The sequence below is a fragment of the Schizosaccharomyces japonicus genome (assembly GCF_000149845.2).
Source record: "Schizosaccharomyces japonicus yFS275 unplaced genomic scaffold supercont5.3, whole genome shotgun sequence".
Classification (NCBI taxonomy): domain Eukaryota; kingdom Fungi; phylum Ascomycota; class Schizosaccharomycetes; order Schizosaccharomycetales; family Schizosaccharomycetaceae; genus Schizosaccharomyces; species Schizosaccharomyces japonicus.
The window spans coordinates 2,915,188-2,932,793 of NW_011627862.1; the positions used below are offsets into that span (position 1 = coordinate 2,915,188).

Below are 17,606 nucleotides of genomic sequence, written 5' to 3' on the forward strand. Positions count from 1 at the left end.
TCAGCAGAAAACTTCGGTAAATCTTCTTAGTATGCCTTAGCAATGTACTATCGAACGCACACTAAATATCCGTATAATGCGTTATAAAACCTTGTAACTCAACAAACCGCGCTAACTCATATACTGAAATTATCCCGGGTTCGTTGCCGCTCACAAAGAACTCGGAGAGGAACAAAATATCACATTCATGAGGGAGAGGAAGACGCTGCCGGGAAGCTCAGATTCAATACGTTACATCAATCATCCTTGTTAGGTGAACGACTGTCCAGCCAAAGACGGTGATGGGTATTCACAGACCAAGGAATCGTATCTTTGAAAGAGAACATTTGGAGCAACTTCCACTCAAGGAGAAGGTAAAGCACATCAAAGACGCGCAGAATAGATACAATGATGCACCAAACGGTACCGACAATTGCACCAGCGAAAAAGCCAACTGCGACTTGTTTCGCTGTGTGGAAGCCAAGTAGATACCGACTAGCACAAACACACGTACAGAGCAAAGCCCAGAGATTCATTTTAGCGATGGTCACCAAGCTCTTCAACTGTTCGCGGCGGTAAATAATACACCAAGTACACATATAGGCAAAAAAGTAACCCATAAACTGAGAATGGCTGCTCGGCATTCCGTAGCCCATGCCAAAACCATGTTGACGAGGTTCGCGAATAGTGATTTTTAAGATATAATTAAACATCTCGTTGCCGACCTGACCAGCAAACTGCATTAATGTGTCCATTTCACGGTTCGTAAACAGAACACTCAGGTACACGATTCCAATAATTTGTGGAATTAAAGAAAAGAGCTCAAGTAAACTGTGGTAGACATCGTTGATTTCATAGAAGAAGTGGGAAAACACGGTGACGAAAGCAGAGGCAGCAGTCGTACGCAGCTTTCTACTGACATTAACAAATGGGTTTGTAAGATCATCCAGTTCTTCCACAGTAGTGATTGGAGCAGCTTCGGAGGGAGCGTTTTCAGCTTTCTGTTTCTTTTGTGCAAACTCTTTCAACTGTTGAGCGGCCTTCGAGTCGTGCAATTTTTTTGAAGCCCAAGGAGCACGTTTCACATGCTTGTAGCTATTCGGTCTGTCTTTTGAATCGACTGTGTCGTCAGAGTTCCTTCTGAAGTAAGTCAAGATCAGTTTGGCAAAATCGCTTTTACTGAGGTGAAGATGGTTTCCGGGAAAAATCAACTCATCCACTTTACCAGATTCGTCAAGCGTACGCAGACCGAGAGCGTTACTTTTGTAAAGGGGTTGCTCACGCATGGGAACCAGCTCACCCGTTGTCTCGTTCACCCATCCGAACAAGGACGAGCTACGAGGTTCAATCAAACGGTCGTCGCCGAACCCAACGAGAACAAGCTTGTTCAGTTTTTGCAGTCGGGAAGAGAACATCGAAGAGCGGTTATGAGGAAGCTCGTTATTAACATAGGGAAGGAAAATATTGTTTTCGAGGTACTTGTCGTAAGCCGTTTCTTCACGGTAGTATTGAGCTTGAACAAATCGTTTTTGAACCCAAGCATCCCAGAAACCCAAACGCAGCAGAAAACGTACAGCCGTCCGGCAGAAGATGTTGGTTGGAGAGCACGTAGGGATGCTCTGGACACCCATATGGGGAGAGCCTAAAGTGACCAAGTTATGAATCCGTACAGACGAGCATGACTGCTGCAGAGCACGTAAAAATAAACCGCCCTGACTAACACCCAAAGCATTGAAACCGTGATGAAGTTCGGGAATGGCAGCCAACTCAGCACAAACGCCATCAACTTGCTCCCAAACTGTTCCAAAGTAACTATCTCTCACGTCCAGAACGGGATTCTCGTCCAACTTCACAACATACACATCTGAATCCGTTAAAGTATGAATGAACTCGGAAACTTCGCGCATCTCGGGACTATCGTAATTGTCGCCCAATCCATGCCAAACGACCACCGGCAGTGCGCCATTCGAGCTCGTTCCTGAGACATGGGACACCGTAGACGCAGCTACATATAGAAAATGAGAGACGAGCAGTGGAAAAATCCACATTTTCGTCCAAAAGCTATTACAAAACGTCATTTACAGAGGACAGCACCTGGCTCATGACTTCGGTATAGACCATTCACCGATACGACATAGTGTTGTAAATAGCCGCGGAAACGGAGTGGGGCTAACGGACATTCCGAGGTAAAGCGTGGATTAAGCTGCCGCGGCAAATCCGTAAATTACCGCGCTGCCGCGGATAATTACTCCACCAAAAGAAAACCACCAAGGCAGTTTGCTGTTAGAGGGAAAAACCAACGTCGAGGACACGAGGGGAGCTTGGAGAAGACCATTTCACGACACCTGCAGCAGCAGTAACATCGGCATCAGCATCAACGTTGCAGGAACGTAACAGCATAAAAGGACAGATATGAATGCGACGCAGAAACACGAAGCAACGCAGATGGTCGAGTCTGTGCGATTTTCGCAGCCGTATTTCTCAGAGCAAATGATTCAGGAATGTTTAGCAGGTCGAGATCCAAAAGAAATGCAGCTGAAAATACAACAATTCGCTTGGATCACAGACATGTCGAGAGCGTTGAGATTGTAAGTATGAAGAAGCAGTAAACACCATCCAGGGGAATAGACGGGGGTTGATCGTAACGCAAGCTGTGATGGGTGAATTAAGAGAGATGAGAATTAGTACTAATCGTATCTGCGTCCAGTCCCACTAAAACAATTGCTCTGGCAATGATGCTGTGCAACCGATTTCACTTGTATCATAAAATTGTGGACATTCCTTATTTGGTAAGTAAAGGTAGAGGCAAGCGTTACGGCGAGAACATTCGATCAACGTAACAAGAACTTCCTGTGTTTGCACTCGTCTGTCACACACCAATTCACAAACTAATTTATCTTAGGACTGTGCAACAGCCTGTGTCTTTGTGGCCTGCAAGGTAGAAGACACTTCGAAAAAAATCCGAGATATTTTGATCGTATACCAAAAACTTCGATACCCAAACAGTGTTGATGTGGATCCTCAGTCCCCCATTATGGAGGAACCAAAGAAAAGAATCCTCAGCTTTGAGCGACATCTCCTTGAGCTCGCCTGTTTTGACTTTCGGACTTGCAGTCCTCATGCCTACGTGGTAGCAATTGCAAAGTACTTGAATGGTATGAGTAATGACGAGGAGACGTGAGTGGGTTGCCATGCTAACAAGGATATAGTGGAAGAAAACATTGCCAGGCTTGCGTGGGACGTATGTACAGATGCGTGCAGGACGTTTGTACTGCTGAAATATCCCGCTCATATTGTAGCGTACAGCTGCCTATCACTTGCCTGCAAACTGCAAGGGAGATCATTACCCCCCATTTCCAAATCGTTCTGTATCACACAGAACGAAATTTACGGAGCGCTTTCAGACATCCTTGACCTGTTCATGCATTACAATGCTTTCACCATCGTGGGTCCACGATGCAGTAATGAGACGATGATGTCGCTCTGCATTGATCTTCAACGTGCTCGAGGAAAGGGTAAAACAGAAACGGGGATTACGGAACCGACAGCAGCGTCAACTTCCGCGACCACGAATGCATTCCCCAGCAATCCTGCTTCGATTGCGGCCATGTTGTCACCAAAAACAGTATCTTCACAGGCTCCGGACCAACGATCGTCACTAGCAGAACAATATCGCCAGTCAGAACGACAGATCCACAAAGCACAACACAGTTGCATACGATTCCTGCTCGAAAGCGATCGGCAACGGATGGCAGAAGAATTGCACAAACGCAAATGCATGAAGCCAGCTAGTTAGTTTTAGCAGGTAGGAAAAAAAAACAGGCGAAGCGTTCTTGATGAGGTCGGTTTCATTGGGTTTCCGGTCATGTCTGATTCATAATACCCACAAGACTGCCATTAACCGTATTAAATCGCTATATCCGTGATGCTCTCCATTAAATGCACCGCACCCGTATTTTGGTTTTTTTCTTTTCGTTTTTTTTACAATGAACAGAACTCTATTGAATGGCAAGTTGCAACAAGGGGAAATAATAACAAAGGTTAGGAAACCCTATAGAAACAAATCAAGTGGAAAGGATGTAAGCAGGAGGGGCGATGAACTATGATTTTTTTTAAGGAACACGGGAGACCGTTCGTCAAACAGCAAGCAAAAATGAACAACACACATAAACGTTAAAGACACGTTTTAGTATAGTACAAATCCGGCGGGGGCGGGTGTTGAACGTTATAACGAAAAAGAAGGAGTAGAAAAGAATTAAGAAAACATCGTAGCATTCATTCCAGTCATCAATAGCAACAACACGGTTATACAAATCGTTTTGCTTCTGAAGCCCAGCCAGCGATACCTTCTCCAGTGGCTCCCCGAACGTGGGGCGAAAAGGACGCGTCTGCGACTTCCTTCAACCATGGGGCTTTCGACATGTAGCCAGCGTTATGGCGCTTACTAGGATCGAACTCCAACATGGGCGTTAAAAAGTCGGAGATGTTTTGGGCATCCTCTTCGGAGAAGTGATATTTTTCAGCAAGAACATTTTTAAGAGGCCAATAATGTAATCGGCCAATGTGCCGCAACTCTCCACGACGATCGAAAATCCTCCGTGAATATGTACCGGAAAGTGCGACATGCTTAGGAAACCTTTGGATAAGTTCGATGATTTGTGCAATGTGATCATCCTCCTTTGAGTATGAGTTTCCATTTTTCGGATTGAACAGGTAATCACCCGTCAATAGTTCAAAGACAAGACAAGCAAAACTCCAGATGTCAGCAGAAGCGCCCCATTTGCAACCCAGAATCACCTCCGGAGACCGGTACTGGCGAGTTTGAATGTCGTTGGTGAAGTGTTTGTACGTCCAACAAGCATTTCCCAGGTCGGCAATTTTAACTGTGATGGGAGGAAACTCAGTGTTATTCCTCAAAGCACAGTCATTAAGACACAAACCGGAAACACTGCCTTCCAAAGACGCGGCTTCGTCTTCTGGCTGAGAGCAACGATGTACTGTGCTGACACCGTTCATCAATGGACGACTCTCGATAAAAGCAGAGGGAACTCGTCGACGACGGTTGTTAAAGCGATTGGGGTGAACTCCAGCATTCTCTTCTTTTAAATTTTGTTTTGGCAACACACTGTTTTCGTGTTCCAGAATGGATTCCAAAACATCCTTGTCTAAACAAATAAGGACATTTTCTGGTTTAAGATCGGTATGAATTATACCACATTTTCTGTGCAAATAGTCCAACGCAATAAGCAGTTGGTATGAAATCTGCTTTACGAGTCCGATAGGCACACCCCGATGGCCAAAGGATCGAATTAGACTCAGCAGCGTTTCACCCAACACCTCAAAAACCATGCAAATGTGAACGCCGTTTGGACCGCTGTGAGAGAAATAATCAATCAAGGAAAGAACATGTTTCTTGCCCAAATGTTCGTCGGGGCCATTGTTGACTTTTTGCAGCAAACGAATCTCATCAATGGCAGTTTCTCGATAATGCTCGGCTGAGCGAACGACTTTCAGTGCGACGTGGCGCTTGTGAACTTTATCAAAGGCTAACCAAACCGTTGAAAAGTGACCCCAGCCAAGTTTCCGTACAACAACGTAGGTTCCTTTAGCAAATTCTTCGCCAATATAGACAGGATGGTAACCGCCGTACCGATAGTCCTCAACACTCTCCTCAGAGGTTTTTGGAGCTCTGGGTTTGCCAGGTGTAGGATGCGACAGCAGGGACGGCCCGTTTTTTGACGCAGTAGTTTTTTGGTAGCTTACAGGCTTTTTCTCTTTAATTTTCGCCCCTTTAGTGCCCAATGCCGCTGCCTTTTCACTGTTTTCTGAATACCCACAAAGAGAGCTTCCCTCCATACTTGAATTGCTTTTGATTGAAAAAAATGAGAAAACAACAAGTAAGCGGGCAAATGCAAAACAAGAAGAAAACTAGTTAAATTCTTTCACTTGTAGAAGGATGCAGCGGTTGCGACAACCAATCCACAGCTTAAACGACGATTTGAACAATTTTAGACGGTTTGCGAATGTATGGTGTAGAGGCTGAAAATTCGCCTGGGTGCAAATCAGGCACGCATAAAACAAGCAACCAGAACCATGAAACCAGGATGAGTTTGACAATGTTACACACGGAGAAACGAATATTTGAAATAAAAATTATGATACACTGAAACTCACAGGGAATTGAGATAAACTGCTTACGCTAACGATACCTTCTTCACGTCTGCATCGAGCGCGCTTGTACACTCCCAGTAAATCAAACAGACTCCACTTGCATACTTTTTTATTAAGGGTATTGTGTTGCTGCTGATGGAGAATACAACAGTCAATGGCCTTTTTTTAAAAATCATGCAGACAGAAACGACTCATTTGGCGAATCTTGGGTCCGTAATGGAAGAACAAGAAAGGAATAGGAATCAAACCGACTGCAACGAAACCAATTAACGAACCAGCCCAGCCAATACCTAAGCCGTGGTACATCTGTGTAGTGAAAAGTGGGAACACTGCACCAGCGATACTACGCAGAATTGTGTTTGCCGCGACAGCTGAAGCGGTACACCCGGCGTAACAATCGACAACAAAGTTCAACGACTGCTGGAAAATGGTGATAATACCAAAGCCAATTAACGTACCAGCCAGCGTTGGCACAATCCAGTGGATGCTTGTTGAGTTACCGGTCCAAGCGAACCAGAAAATACCGATGGGGAAGAGCACTGCAGCAATCATCATAGGTGGAAGACGAGCTTCTGGAGCTGGTTTGCCATTACGCGACTGAACTTGACGGAAATAGTACGGTTGGAACAGAGCAACACTTGCACAACCAAAACACACACCGATGAAGACAGCGAGATAAGGCAAACACTCAACACCCTGACTCCATCCACGAGCTTCACCGAACACGATGGGATAAGCCTCAAGCAGACCGTACAAAATACCATACACAAAAGCAGTGTATGTGGACACGAGAAGCAGCATGGGCTCCGTGACCAACAGACGCAACGGCAGCGTGAAGTATTTGTGTACGAGATAGTTGATGTCCACAGGTTCCTCCTCGGTTTTTGTGTGGACGAACCAATTGTTCGTGTACACGCGAATTTGCTGGGCTCGACGCTCCGTAATGGTACGGGTATACGTTTCGCGATGGAATATGAGCATGTTGAAGAAGGCAATGAAGCCCATGATAGCTGTAATGTACGAGACCCAACGCCATCCCAAATACGACTTGGCAATGAAACCACCGACGATGGGACTGATCAAGGGACCGTTGAAAATAATGGCCGAGTACACAGCGATGACCAGACCACGCGTTTGCGGTGTAAACATGTCGGCAAAAGAACCAGCGACAGTTGTGATGGGAGAACTACCGAAGAAACCACAGAAGAAACGACAAATCAGAATGGTATGCACGTCCTTAGCTGTTGCGACAGCAATATGGAAGATACAGAAGATGAAAACAGCGGCTGTCATGGGACGACGACGACCAAACAGCTCACACATAGGTGCCCAGATGACAGGACCAGAAGCGAAACCAAGCACGTACAATGTGATGGAAAGTAAAGCAACCTCATGCGACAGATTAAACTTCCGCATAACCTGAGGAAGAGCTGCTGAGAAGACAGATGAACCCCAACCGGCACTCAAACAGGCGCAACCCATAACGAAGACGTTTCTGAGTTTCAACCAAAGAGGCCAATTTGTTGCGAGCTCGGGATCATCAGGACCGTCAAGCGTGATGTAGAAGTCGTCTGGATTGGGAACAGTCGGGTACTTACGGTTCAAGACGTCTTCCAGGTGAGCGCGTTTCCGCACACTGTAAGGAATTGCGCCAGGTTCATCAATGACACTGGGCTCGGCAATAGCGCCTTCTTTTCCAGAGATCATGCTGGACACATCACTGCTGTTTAAGCCATCCGCGCCAGTGGTTCGTGCTGGAGTGGAAGTGCTCATGGCTGTTTGCGAAAGGTGATAACTTGCTAAGTGAGAGGAGAGAGAAGCGAGGAATTATGCAAAGAATAAGACGAAAACAAAAGAACAAATAAAATGCCAAACACACCGCTTAGTCTGTCAACCACACACAAGTTAGCTTGACAATTGTGTAACAGAAGGGAAAGTAGTGCGGACACGAATACACTATAGGAAGACCCTTGAGAACCCTATAGAAACGATGTACCAAACCGTTCGTTTAGCACGAGTTTTTCAACAATCGCTTCCGTCAAAAATTCTTCTTAACGGTATATGACAGTAATGTGTACACGACACGAATGGATGTTTGTTGTTTTTTTGACGCGCAAACACAAACACGCAGAAGCTCAAAAAAATGTCGGTTAAATGCGAAAAGCACTTTATATGAGACACTCAATGACAGGGTACCGCGTGAGGTGACACAAAATTGCGCTGTTTTAAGTTTTTTCTTTCAAATGCCGCGAATCAGGGCTCTTCACTTAACCAGCTGCTCATCCAAGTGCTGCGTTCAAGTCAAGTGCAGAATAGCCGTGGGCATTTTATGGTGGTGAAAGTTTATATAGTAGATGCGAGCCCCAATGTGTGTGTATCATCGGCCATAAAATTGCCGCAAGATAAACAAAACATGCCTTGAATACGCACGAAATGGATACAATCACTTGAAAAAACTTGCAATTGTAATCATTGATAGTCCCTAAATCCCCATTACAAGCATTGAGTCGTGTCCGTGTACACAGTGTGCAATAGAAAAATGCTGATTTGCCACCAGGAATAGTAAATTCGCGGTGATCGACCGCGATACAGGTTCGTTAAACTCGAGAAATACGCGCTACGGCGAAGTGATATACGCGAAATCTGGTTTGTTGAGCGGTTATACTTACGGAATCACTGTTTCCTGCGCGCTGAACCCAAATAATCGTGCGAGTGTGATTGATTTTCACTCAAGATGAGGGTAAATACAAAATGCGAACGAATTCGTTGTTTGCTGTAAACTGTGAGAACTGAAGGAGTAGTAGGGAGTGTATGGCTCTGGTTAAGTTCGTATTGACGCGTGGATCCCGTTTTCTTTCAAAAAAACGCGTTGTTCGCGACGCGTGACCTCATGATGATGTGGGCACGGGTCCCTTCGTAAACAAAGTTTAAGCAATACACAGGCTTAATCAAAAACGAACATTCTATCATTCAATTGTTGTTTATTTTATTGGCCCAAACTGAGTTTACGCTGTTCTCGAGTCCCACAGATGTCTTTGTTACCTAAGATATTAGATACGATCAACAGTTAAGCATGTCTAAGCGACAAATAAGCATCGCTTAGATCTTCGATAGGGACCGAACGGGAGCAGCGAATCACGCTCACTGAAATGGCATGATGTGGCATGACGAACAAGGAGCACAATTCGTATTATTAGCAGCGGTCTAGACGCACCCACATGTGGCACGTTCGCAACAGGTTAAGGAAGGGAAGGTGCATTCGCCTTGATTCGAACGCAGACGAGAGTTTAACGAGGTACATCGATACTGAGCGCAACGCCTGCAAGGGTTGAATTGAATGAATGGTTATCATAGTAATTAGCTGTAGCCACAAACAGCTACAGCTGCGAGAGTACCCAGTGGCAGCCATACTAGCAACAGTACAATCAATATACAACAACAGCATTAACAGTGACAGTAACAATAATAATAACAATTTGAACAGGAAACCTATTTCATTCTTCTCATCACATCCCCGACACTGATTTTAAAAATATAATCACTTCTTAGTAACCATGTAGTACGAATTTAATAAGACCTTTCAGCTTTATCAGCATTAAAAAACATCTATCTCGGCAAGCCATTGTCTAGTAACACTTTATAATAAAATGAAAACAAAAGTTAAAGTGCAAGAAATCTATACTGGTGCAAGACAAAGGCTGCGGATAAGATTAGCCTGCGCAAGACAAGCGCAAGGAGACAAAGGAAGAATAGTCAATAGAATAAAGAATGAATGAAGGTTGATAGGACCGTTCCACGGGTTAAAAAAGTGAGACGGTCAGCTTTCAACCGTTAATAGTGTATGCGCATAGAAAGAAGTCGTTGAGTAGTGCGTTTCACGCAAGGAAAGAGAATAAGTAAAGTGGTAAAAAGTTCAAAGAAATCAAGGACGCTAAAGGAGTTGGAAAAGAACAATGAGACATAGAACTCGTTCCACACTCGGGAAGATATACGAGCAGGTTCCGCGAATAAAATACCATGTAGAACAGCAGCCTGCTCGTAACAGATCATAAACATGGGTTGCCGAGCAAAAAAAATAAAATGGAACGGAGGTAAGACGATAATGGTGTATTGATGATACCTATCCGAGCGTGTAACGCCCGATGATTAAACACTTGGGACGAACAGACATTCCGAACGTCAAATTGTCTAAAGCATCACAGTCATCTTACTCATCTTACGGATGCGAGCACCATAAATGTAGAACAAGACTGGAATAGGAATCATGGCAACGGAAAGAAGACCAATCAAAGTACCAGCCCAACCAGTACCCAAGTTGTGGAACATTTGCACGGCAAACAAGGGGAAACCAGCACCGACGAAGCTTCGCATGATTGTGTTGGCAGCAAGAACAGATGCAGCACGGAAAAGATAGGCATCGACCAAGTAGTTCATGGACTGCATGAAAATACACAGGATACCCCAACCAGTAAGGATACCAGAAAGCGCAGGGACAATCCAGTGAACGCTTTCATAGGCGCCAGACCAACACAACCAGAAGATACCACCGGGGAAAAGAATGGAACCGATGATCATGGGGGGAAGACGAGCTTCGGGGACGGGCTTGCCTCCAGCCTTAATGACTTGTCTGAAGTACCAGGGCTCGAACTGAACCGTCATGAAGGAACCACAGAACACACCGATGACCAAACCGATGTAAGGAAGGGAACTGACACCTTGGATGAAGTGGTGCGTCTCACTGAAAATAATAGGATAGGCCTCCAGAAGAAGGTAAAGAATACCATAAACAAACGACATGTACAGAGTCAACAAGAGCACAATAGGCTCAGTGAACAGCAAACGAAGGGGAATCATGAAGTAGTTACGGACGACAAAGGAAAGCGTCATGGTCTCCTCCTCCGACTTGGCGTGAATAAAGGGGTTGTTGCACTCTGCACGCAGACGCTTGGCCTCGTTTTCCGTAATAGTACGTGCGTACGTCTCAGGCATCAAGGGCAGAATAAGGCAAATGCCGAAACCCATGAACGAAGTGATGTACTCAGTCCAGCGCCAGCCCAAGTACGACTTGGCAATGAAACCACCGACAATAGGAGCCAACAGAGGACCGGCGAAGGTAAGGGCGGCGAAAACACACACGGCCTTACCACGGGACTTGTTGTCAAACATGTCAGAGAACAAAGCACCGACAATAGTCATAGGGGCACTGGCGAAGAAACCACCGAAGAAACGGCAAATCAAAACAGTGTGGACGTCTGCGGCAGTTGCGGTACCGATGGAGAAACACGAGAAAGCAAACATACCGAGCCAAAGAGGAAGCTTACGACCAAGCAACTCGGACAACGGAGCGAAAATGACGGGTCCAGAGGCGAAACCACAGACGTAAAGGGACATACCCAACAAGGCAACTTCCATGTGGATTTTGAAATACTTCATAAATTGGAGCGTAGCAGAAGAGAAAATGGAGGAACCCCAAGAAGCTGTCAGGGTACACATCAAGGCATAACCGGCCGTCTTGTACTTCTTCATGGGGGGCCAATTCACCGAGAGCTTAGGGTCTGTAGGCTCAAGCTTCACAATGAATTCCTGAGGGTCTGGGACAACGGGAAAGCCACCAGCACCACGAGGAAGAACGATATTCGTCGTTCTGGGGTCATTGGTCACCGAGACCACACGTTCCAAGGCAACAGGAGGAACGGATGGCTGTTGTTCATCAGAACCAGTTTCGAAATCCGAGCTGGCGCTTGCGGAATCGTGATATTCTGGTTTCTCCATTTCGTTTTACCACACAGGAGAAGCAAGTAAGAGCAGAAGAAAAGTTGAACCGAAGTAACAATCGACTAACAAACTAAGTCGGACGCTAAAAAAAAAGCGAAAATATCGTCTCAGGATGCGACCAACGGGAAAAAGCTTAGTGCTAAACCACTAATTGCGCAGGAACAATTGTTTATTCGCAAATCGTCTCAAACAACGTCTAGTAGCCAAAAAGAGCCACACAATCGACGTATACGCGTCGAACACCTAAATTCGTCAAACAGTACCGCGAAGGAGCAAGAACTGGAATTAAGATCAAGCGGCACGTCGTAATATATGGACGTAGCTTCAAGAAAATGAGAACCTCAGCTAAGACAGTAGAAAGTCGGATTCACTGGTGCTGGATGAGGATAAATAGATATGCGGGGTGTAGCTGTATTTATATACAGATACATGGCATCGGTCCTTCGAAGAAAACTGTCGACGGCATTTTTTGTGCCGCAATACCGAGCCTGGCATTATAGAAGCTAGATCCATAGGTACGTCACCGCTTGTGATGTCATAAGACAAACACATTCACGTGCAGCCAATTAAGCGCAAGAGCAGCGCGATGGGAGGGATAAGAAGCGAAGGCGACATTCCTAGGGCGCGTTTAATTGCACGAGGAAGAGCCACAACGTCATCTTCGGCAAGGCGAAAAACAAGGGACTGTCGGCCGACAAGAATATCGCACCAGGGCCAATCATTAGCGAGCACAACGACTGATTTGTTGCGCAAAAAGAAGGCTCGCGAATCGCTAGGCGGGATGCGGCAATGCCGCAAAAGGCCGATAAAATAAGCGACGAGTACGTTTTTCGCTTAGCCGATAACGATAAGTTTATCGATATCAGATAACACCCTTGTTGAGTTTCGTTTGTAAGACTCGGAACTGTCGGGAAGGCTGCGGTTCTTCGGGTAGCTCTCACGTGTTCATGAAGCGAAAAGGGTGCGAAGGGGTGCGGTTTAAGTTGTCGTAATGGGGGCACCATGTGGGGTCGGAAAGTGCTCCACCAAACCCATGCGTGCATTCAAAAGCCCGAAAGGCTGCAGGGCCCAACAAGTCGGATGCAGAGTATCACCGAGAGGTGAAAGAAACCAACTCAAAGAAACGAGGAGAGCATAAGCGATTGAGGCAAAGCGACGTGTGAACGGGATGTGCATGCGTGCGTGCTTGTGAGTTCGGAGGTTACCGGAACCCCAGGATGATGGCGAAGTAGCGTGGAACGAAGAAACTGTTGACTCGGGATGAAATGAAAGAGTGACCGAGGGGGATGATTTAACAACACGGGGCATTGGCAATTGCCAATTGCTACTACCGGACTAGCAATGTGCATCTTTTGGTTGCAGTATTGTGCTGATGTTTTTTAGCTGGGGAAAAAGACTGTGTTAACTCAATTCGACAATACTTCAAAAAGGAGACGCAATTGCTCAAGATTAGTAGTGCGTGTCTTTGGTTTGCGGAGATAGGCTTGCAACAAATGACCCATAAGTGCACGAAGAATACGGAAGGCAGCTGCAGAAGTAGGACTGTCGAGATGGAAGGACAGTCTGTCAATTTTGGCGGCCGCATTTGATACACGAATGTCGGCGTCCAGTCCACACAGCAGTAGCAAGTACCGCGTGTTGGTCGGACCAACTAGACTGGCATAGTCACGGTTGGTGCGTGACGAAGACATGAGACTCGTATACACAAGGAATTCAGGCTGGCCTTCGACTCTGTGTCCCTTGGTGACATGGTTGAGAACATGGTTAACGGAAGATGAGTGGATAGACACTGGCTTGTTGGTCGTAATTGTCCTCCAACGGCCGTGAGCTTGTGCATCCAACTTGAGGATGTTCGGATAGAAGGCAGCTGCAATCACGGCTGACACTAAATCGGTATTAGTGGATTGGGTGTTGAACTCGTGGGGCACTTGAACGAAACGGCTGCAGCTGCAGCGCTTCGTGGGCTTGTCGTAGGTAAGGAGCGACGAAGGCGAGGCTGATGTATGCTTGGGTAAAACAAGAAGTGTTCCGCACAGCTGCGAAAGGGTTTGCACTTTAAGGTTTTCGGCCATGTTCAGCACATTGGGATTGAGTTGCTTCTTACGACAAAACTCATACTCTGAGATGCCGTACTTTTGCAGACATACTTCCTTCCATGCATTGTATGCGTTGTACAGCATCAAAAAGTCGCTGAACTCACCGGTTTGCTAAACGAAGCCTTGGCACGTTGAGTCGCCAGCTCGTCACCAGGTGCCATACGGAAGGGTGATCCGGTGGTCAAAAGACACGCGACCGTCATCGCAGCGTCTAAACAGCTGAAATGGCAACCCAGTACTATGAGCTTGCCCAATTGTGCATCCATGGGCAATTGGGCAAGGTGTTTACCCATACTCGTCAATTCCTCCGAGGAATCCAAGGCGCCGACGTTTCCAATGTCTTCATAGCATGCAATACACTTGGGTGAGGAGGAGGGTCAAGTGATTCCCGAAGCACGGCTTCGACCTGTCCCATCTGGCATATTTTGATTCGCAGCACGAGCTCTTGCAAATTAAGACGAAGCATTTCAGGTGTTTGGTATTCAAGCATCTTGCAGTCGTGTCGGAAACGTGAATACAAGTGGAAACACACACCTTCTTGCACACGACCAGCACGACCTCGGCGCTGTTTGGCGTTTGCGCGCGAAATGAAAGTGTCTGTAAGTCGGGAAAGACTTCGACGACTGTTGTAACGCATTTCGCGATGGACACCAGTGTCGATGACGCAGGTAATGTCCGGAATTGTAACACCAGTTTCGGCGATATTCGTAGACAAAACGATTTTCTTACATCCGGTAGGCAGACGCTCAAACACCACTTGTTGTTCGGCTGTGGAAATGGAAGAGTGGAGGATGAAGATACGATATGTTTGTGTGTCGGAGAACAAGGGGTGTGCTGCGAGCATATCGTTCACACGAAGAATCTCAGATATACCGGGGAAGAAAACCAGCACGGATGTGTTGAATGACGCATTTTCAGGATTGAAGACATATTCTAAAAGCGAAAGAATAAGGTCATAATGCATTAGCTTTTCATTGTAGTGAAACAGAGTTTTGAGAGTGACAGCATCGTACCTGCTGTCGACATAGAAACTCTGAAGAGTTTGTCTGTTGTTGACACTGGAGTCTTGAGCGCTCTCATCCGCATCCACGTCTTCCGATTCTTCGAGTTCGGTTTCAGGTAGTATGTAACCAGTGCGCTCAATAACGTCTTCCAGAAAGTAGGATTCAACGGGGAAGGTTTTTCCAGGGACGGAGATAACATTGGCAGAGAGGTATTGTTGGAAGCGTTCAGTGTCGACGGTTGCACTCATAACAATAACCTTTAAGTTCGGATGCGTTCTCAGCAGGCGTTTTATATGTACAAGTAAAAAGTCTGAATCAATGCCGCGTTCGTGGACTTCATCAATAACAAGATGTGTAACGCTGGACAATTGTCTTGAGTCCTCCATAAGGCGTAAAAAGACACCAGTAGTCACGTACACCAAAGGAGTATATTGGTTGTATTTGGAATCAAGACGGACGGAATAACCAACTAGCGCGCGTCGATGATAATGATGCTTTTCGCCCAACTCGTGGCTTACACGGCTTGCTAATGAAATAGCACTAATTCGTCTGGGCTCCGTAACGAATATGCGCACATGCTCTCCTCGCTGAACAGCATCTTCAAGCAGAAATGCTGGCAACTGCGTACTTTTACCGCAACCCGTTTCACCTGAGAGAATAAGCAGATTGCTGTCTCGGAGACTCTCGAGAATGGTTTCACGATATGCAGCAATGGGGAGTGAGTCACGAATCTTCAACATGTTTGCATGTGCTTCACTCGACAATCTTTCTTTCCAACACTCCATCACCTCGTCTGGCAATACAAAAGGTTTTTCTTCCTCAACCTTTGCGGGTGAAGAAGAGAGCATGAGATTTTTGGATGCATCCTCATAAGAGAGTTTCTGCAATTTATCTTGAACAAGTGGGTTAAGTTTCTCACTAAACTCTTTGTCCTCAGCAAGTCGCTTCGATTCCTCTTGAAGGACGAGAATGCTGAATTTTTCTTTGTAAGCGCCATTTAAACGACGAGTAACTTCCTTGACACTCGGATAAACTAGCTCAAACAAAGCCGGAATGCTAGAATAGTCAATCGCAGCTTGCTTTGTAGACACTGCGACGCCATCTTCCATGGCATATGTTTTTTGACCAGATGAGCAACGAACAATACACGTGCACACCCAACAACCGCTGCCAATTGCCCTGGGTGTATAATTGACGGTGAGCGACGAGTCAATTTTTTTCAATTCTGTCTGCAAGATATTGCTTGCCTGACTCGCCGTATGTGCAACGGGAAGATGAAGTATGTTGTACTGTGAGGCGGGCATTGACGCACCTGTCTCCTGCTGCTCGCTTTCGTTTTGCTCCTCAGAGAACAAGTCACTAAAAATGGGTTGGTCCTCCTCCTCTTCAGTTTTGGTATTACTTCCCTCAACAGCTGCCTCAGCAGCATGTTCCTTCTGACGTTCCAGCTCGTTTTCTTTTTGAATAGCCTCCATGCGTGCCTTTTCACGCAACCGAACTTCCCGTTGGGCCTTCAGTTGGGCCATGAATTGGTCCTTTTCCTTCGCGAACACTGCATTTGCTTCCTTAGCAGAGAACAGGTATTGTTTGGTAATAGAGTCGAGTCTTTCCTGAAGTTTTGTATATCTGGGTGTTTTACCTAGTTTGGAGATTGTAAGTTGGAGCATGCGTAAACGAATTCGAACATATTGAGTCGTCAAATCATAATCAGGAACATCTTCTGTAATCAGATCATCGCTCGTAAGTTCTGATTCGGAGGATACTGGTTCAGAGCGCTTGACCGGCTCGACCGTACGATTTTTCACTGGCTGTAAAGGGCGCTCGTGTTGTAGGGGTTCGATTAACGCGGCAAAAACTTGCTGCTTGCTCGAGTTTTGGGGAGTTGGAAGCTTGAATGGGGTGCCACGCTTTAACATCTCACTGCTAAGCGTCACTGCATAATCTTCCAGAGTTGCCAAAGGCATGAGCGCAAGTACGGAAAAAACATCCGCAGAGTCAAAGCCCATGCCCACCAAGGACAAGTATGAACTCCACAGATGTCGCTTCACAGAGCTGGGGTCTGGTCTTGGCAATGATGGATCACATTTAGGCAAAGTTTGCATCCACGAAGAAAGCAGCCCAAGAAGTGTCTGACGAGAGGATTCTTCCGAAAGACTGGAGGCCTGAATGTTTTTGCGGAGACGCAATTCAACGATCCAATTCTGGAGAAACTGAGAACTCGTTCTTAAAGCAGCATCTCGTATAGATTTTGTTTCCTCATCAAGGACAACCGTTATAATGTCAGGATGGTTTAATTCGAGCGAGTTGCTGTTTTTCTGTGGACCAGACGTCGGCTTGTTGTTTTTCGTGTTGGCAGTATTACCTTTCGATGCCGAGTTATTCGTCGTCTGACGGGATGGAACAGAAGTAGTGGCATATCCACGGTTAGAAGATGCAGATTTTCCCTTCTTTTTAGCCATTTGATGAATTATAAGGTTAAGTATGCAGGAGACGGAGTAGAAAGTTTAAACGATACGAAAAAGCAGTTTCCAGTACAGACAGAGAAAGAGAAATGGGCAACGAGTGTTTTGCTAACGGTTAT

The 17,606-nt window shown here is 46.0% G+C and overlaps 6 protein-coding genes across 6 annotated transcripts; 1 reads left to right on the top strand and 5 right to left on the bottom strand.

Moving 5' to 3' along the window:
* Positions 1–236: 236 nt before the first annotated feature.
* Positions 237–1,886, bottom strand: SJAG_02056 (palmitoyl protein thioesterase-dolichol pyrophosphate phosphatase fusion 1; the record flags this gene model as incomplete). The annotated part of the gene is made up of 1 exon (XM_002173238.1): positions 237–1,886. The coding sequence occupies one exon, from the start codon at positions 1,884–1,886 to the stop codon at positions 237–239; it is 1,650 nt and encodes a 549-aa protein (XP_002173274.1).
* Positions 1,887–2,250: 364 nt separating this feature from the next.
* On the top strand, positions 2,251–4,219 carry SJAG_02057 (cyclin Ctk2). Its single transcript, XM_002173239.2, has 4 exons — positions 2,251–2,567; positions 2,687–2,768; positions 2,882–3,134; positions 3,189–4,219. Exons 1-4 carry the CDS (start codon positions 2,392–2,394, stop codon positions 3,773–3,775), a joined length of 1,098 nt encoding a protein of 365 aa, XP_002173275.1. The 5' UTR covers positions 2,251–2,391; the 3' UTR covers positions 3,776–4,219.
* A 65-nt stretch (positions 4,220–4,284) lies between these two features.
* On the bottom strand, positions 4,285–5,835 carry SJAG_02058 (CMGC/SRPK protein kinase Dsk1; the record flags this gene model as incomplete). The annotated part of the gene is made up of 1 exon (XM_002173240.1): positions 4,285–5,835. The coding sequence occupies one exon, from the start codon at positions 5,833–5,835 to the stop codon at positions 4,285–4,287; it is 1,551 nt and encodes a 516-aa protein (XP_002173276.1).
* A 178-nt stretch (positions 5,836–6,013) lies between these two features.
* SJAG_02059 (spermidine family transporter) lies at positions 6,014–9,003 on the bottom strand. The gene has a single exon (XM_002173241.2). The coding sequence runs from the start codon at positions 7,921–7,923 to the stop codon at positions 6,316–6,318; it is 1,608 nt and encodes a 535-aa protein (XP_002173277.1). The 5' UTR covers positions 7,924–9,003; the 3' UTR covers positions 6,014–6,315.
* A 1,335-nt stretch (positions 9,004–10,338) lies between these two features.
* On the bottom strand, positions 10,339–11,922 carry SJAG_02060 (spermidine family transporter; the record flags this gene model as incomplete). The annotated part of the gene is made up of 1 exon (XM_002173242.2): positions 10,339–11,922. One exon carries the CDS (start codon positions 11,920–11,922, stop codon positions 10,339–10,341), a length of 1,584 nt encoding a protein of 527 aa, XP_002173278.2.
* Positions 11,923–13,331: 1,409 nt separating this feature from the next.
* SJAG_02061 (ATP-dependent RNA/DNA helicase) lies at positions 13,332–17,484 on the bottom strand (the record flags this gene model as incomplete). Its single annotated transcript, XM_002173243.1, has 2 exons — positions 13,332–14,071; positions 14,556–17,484. 2 exons carry the CDS (start codon positions 17,482–17,484, stop codon positions 13,332–13,334), a joined length of 3,669 nt encoding a protein of 1,222 aa, XP_002173279.1.
* Positions 17,485–17,606: the final 122 nt, after the last annotated feature.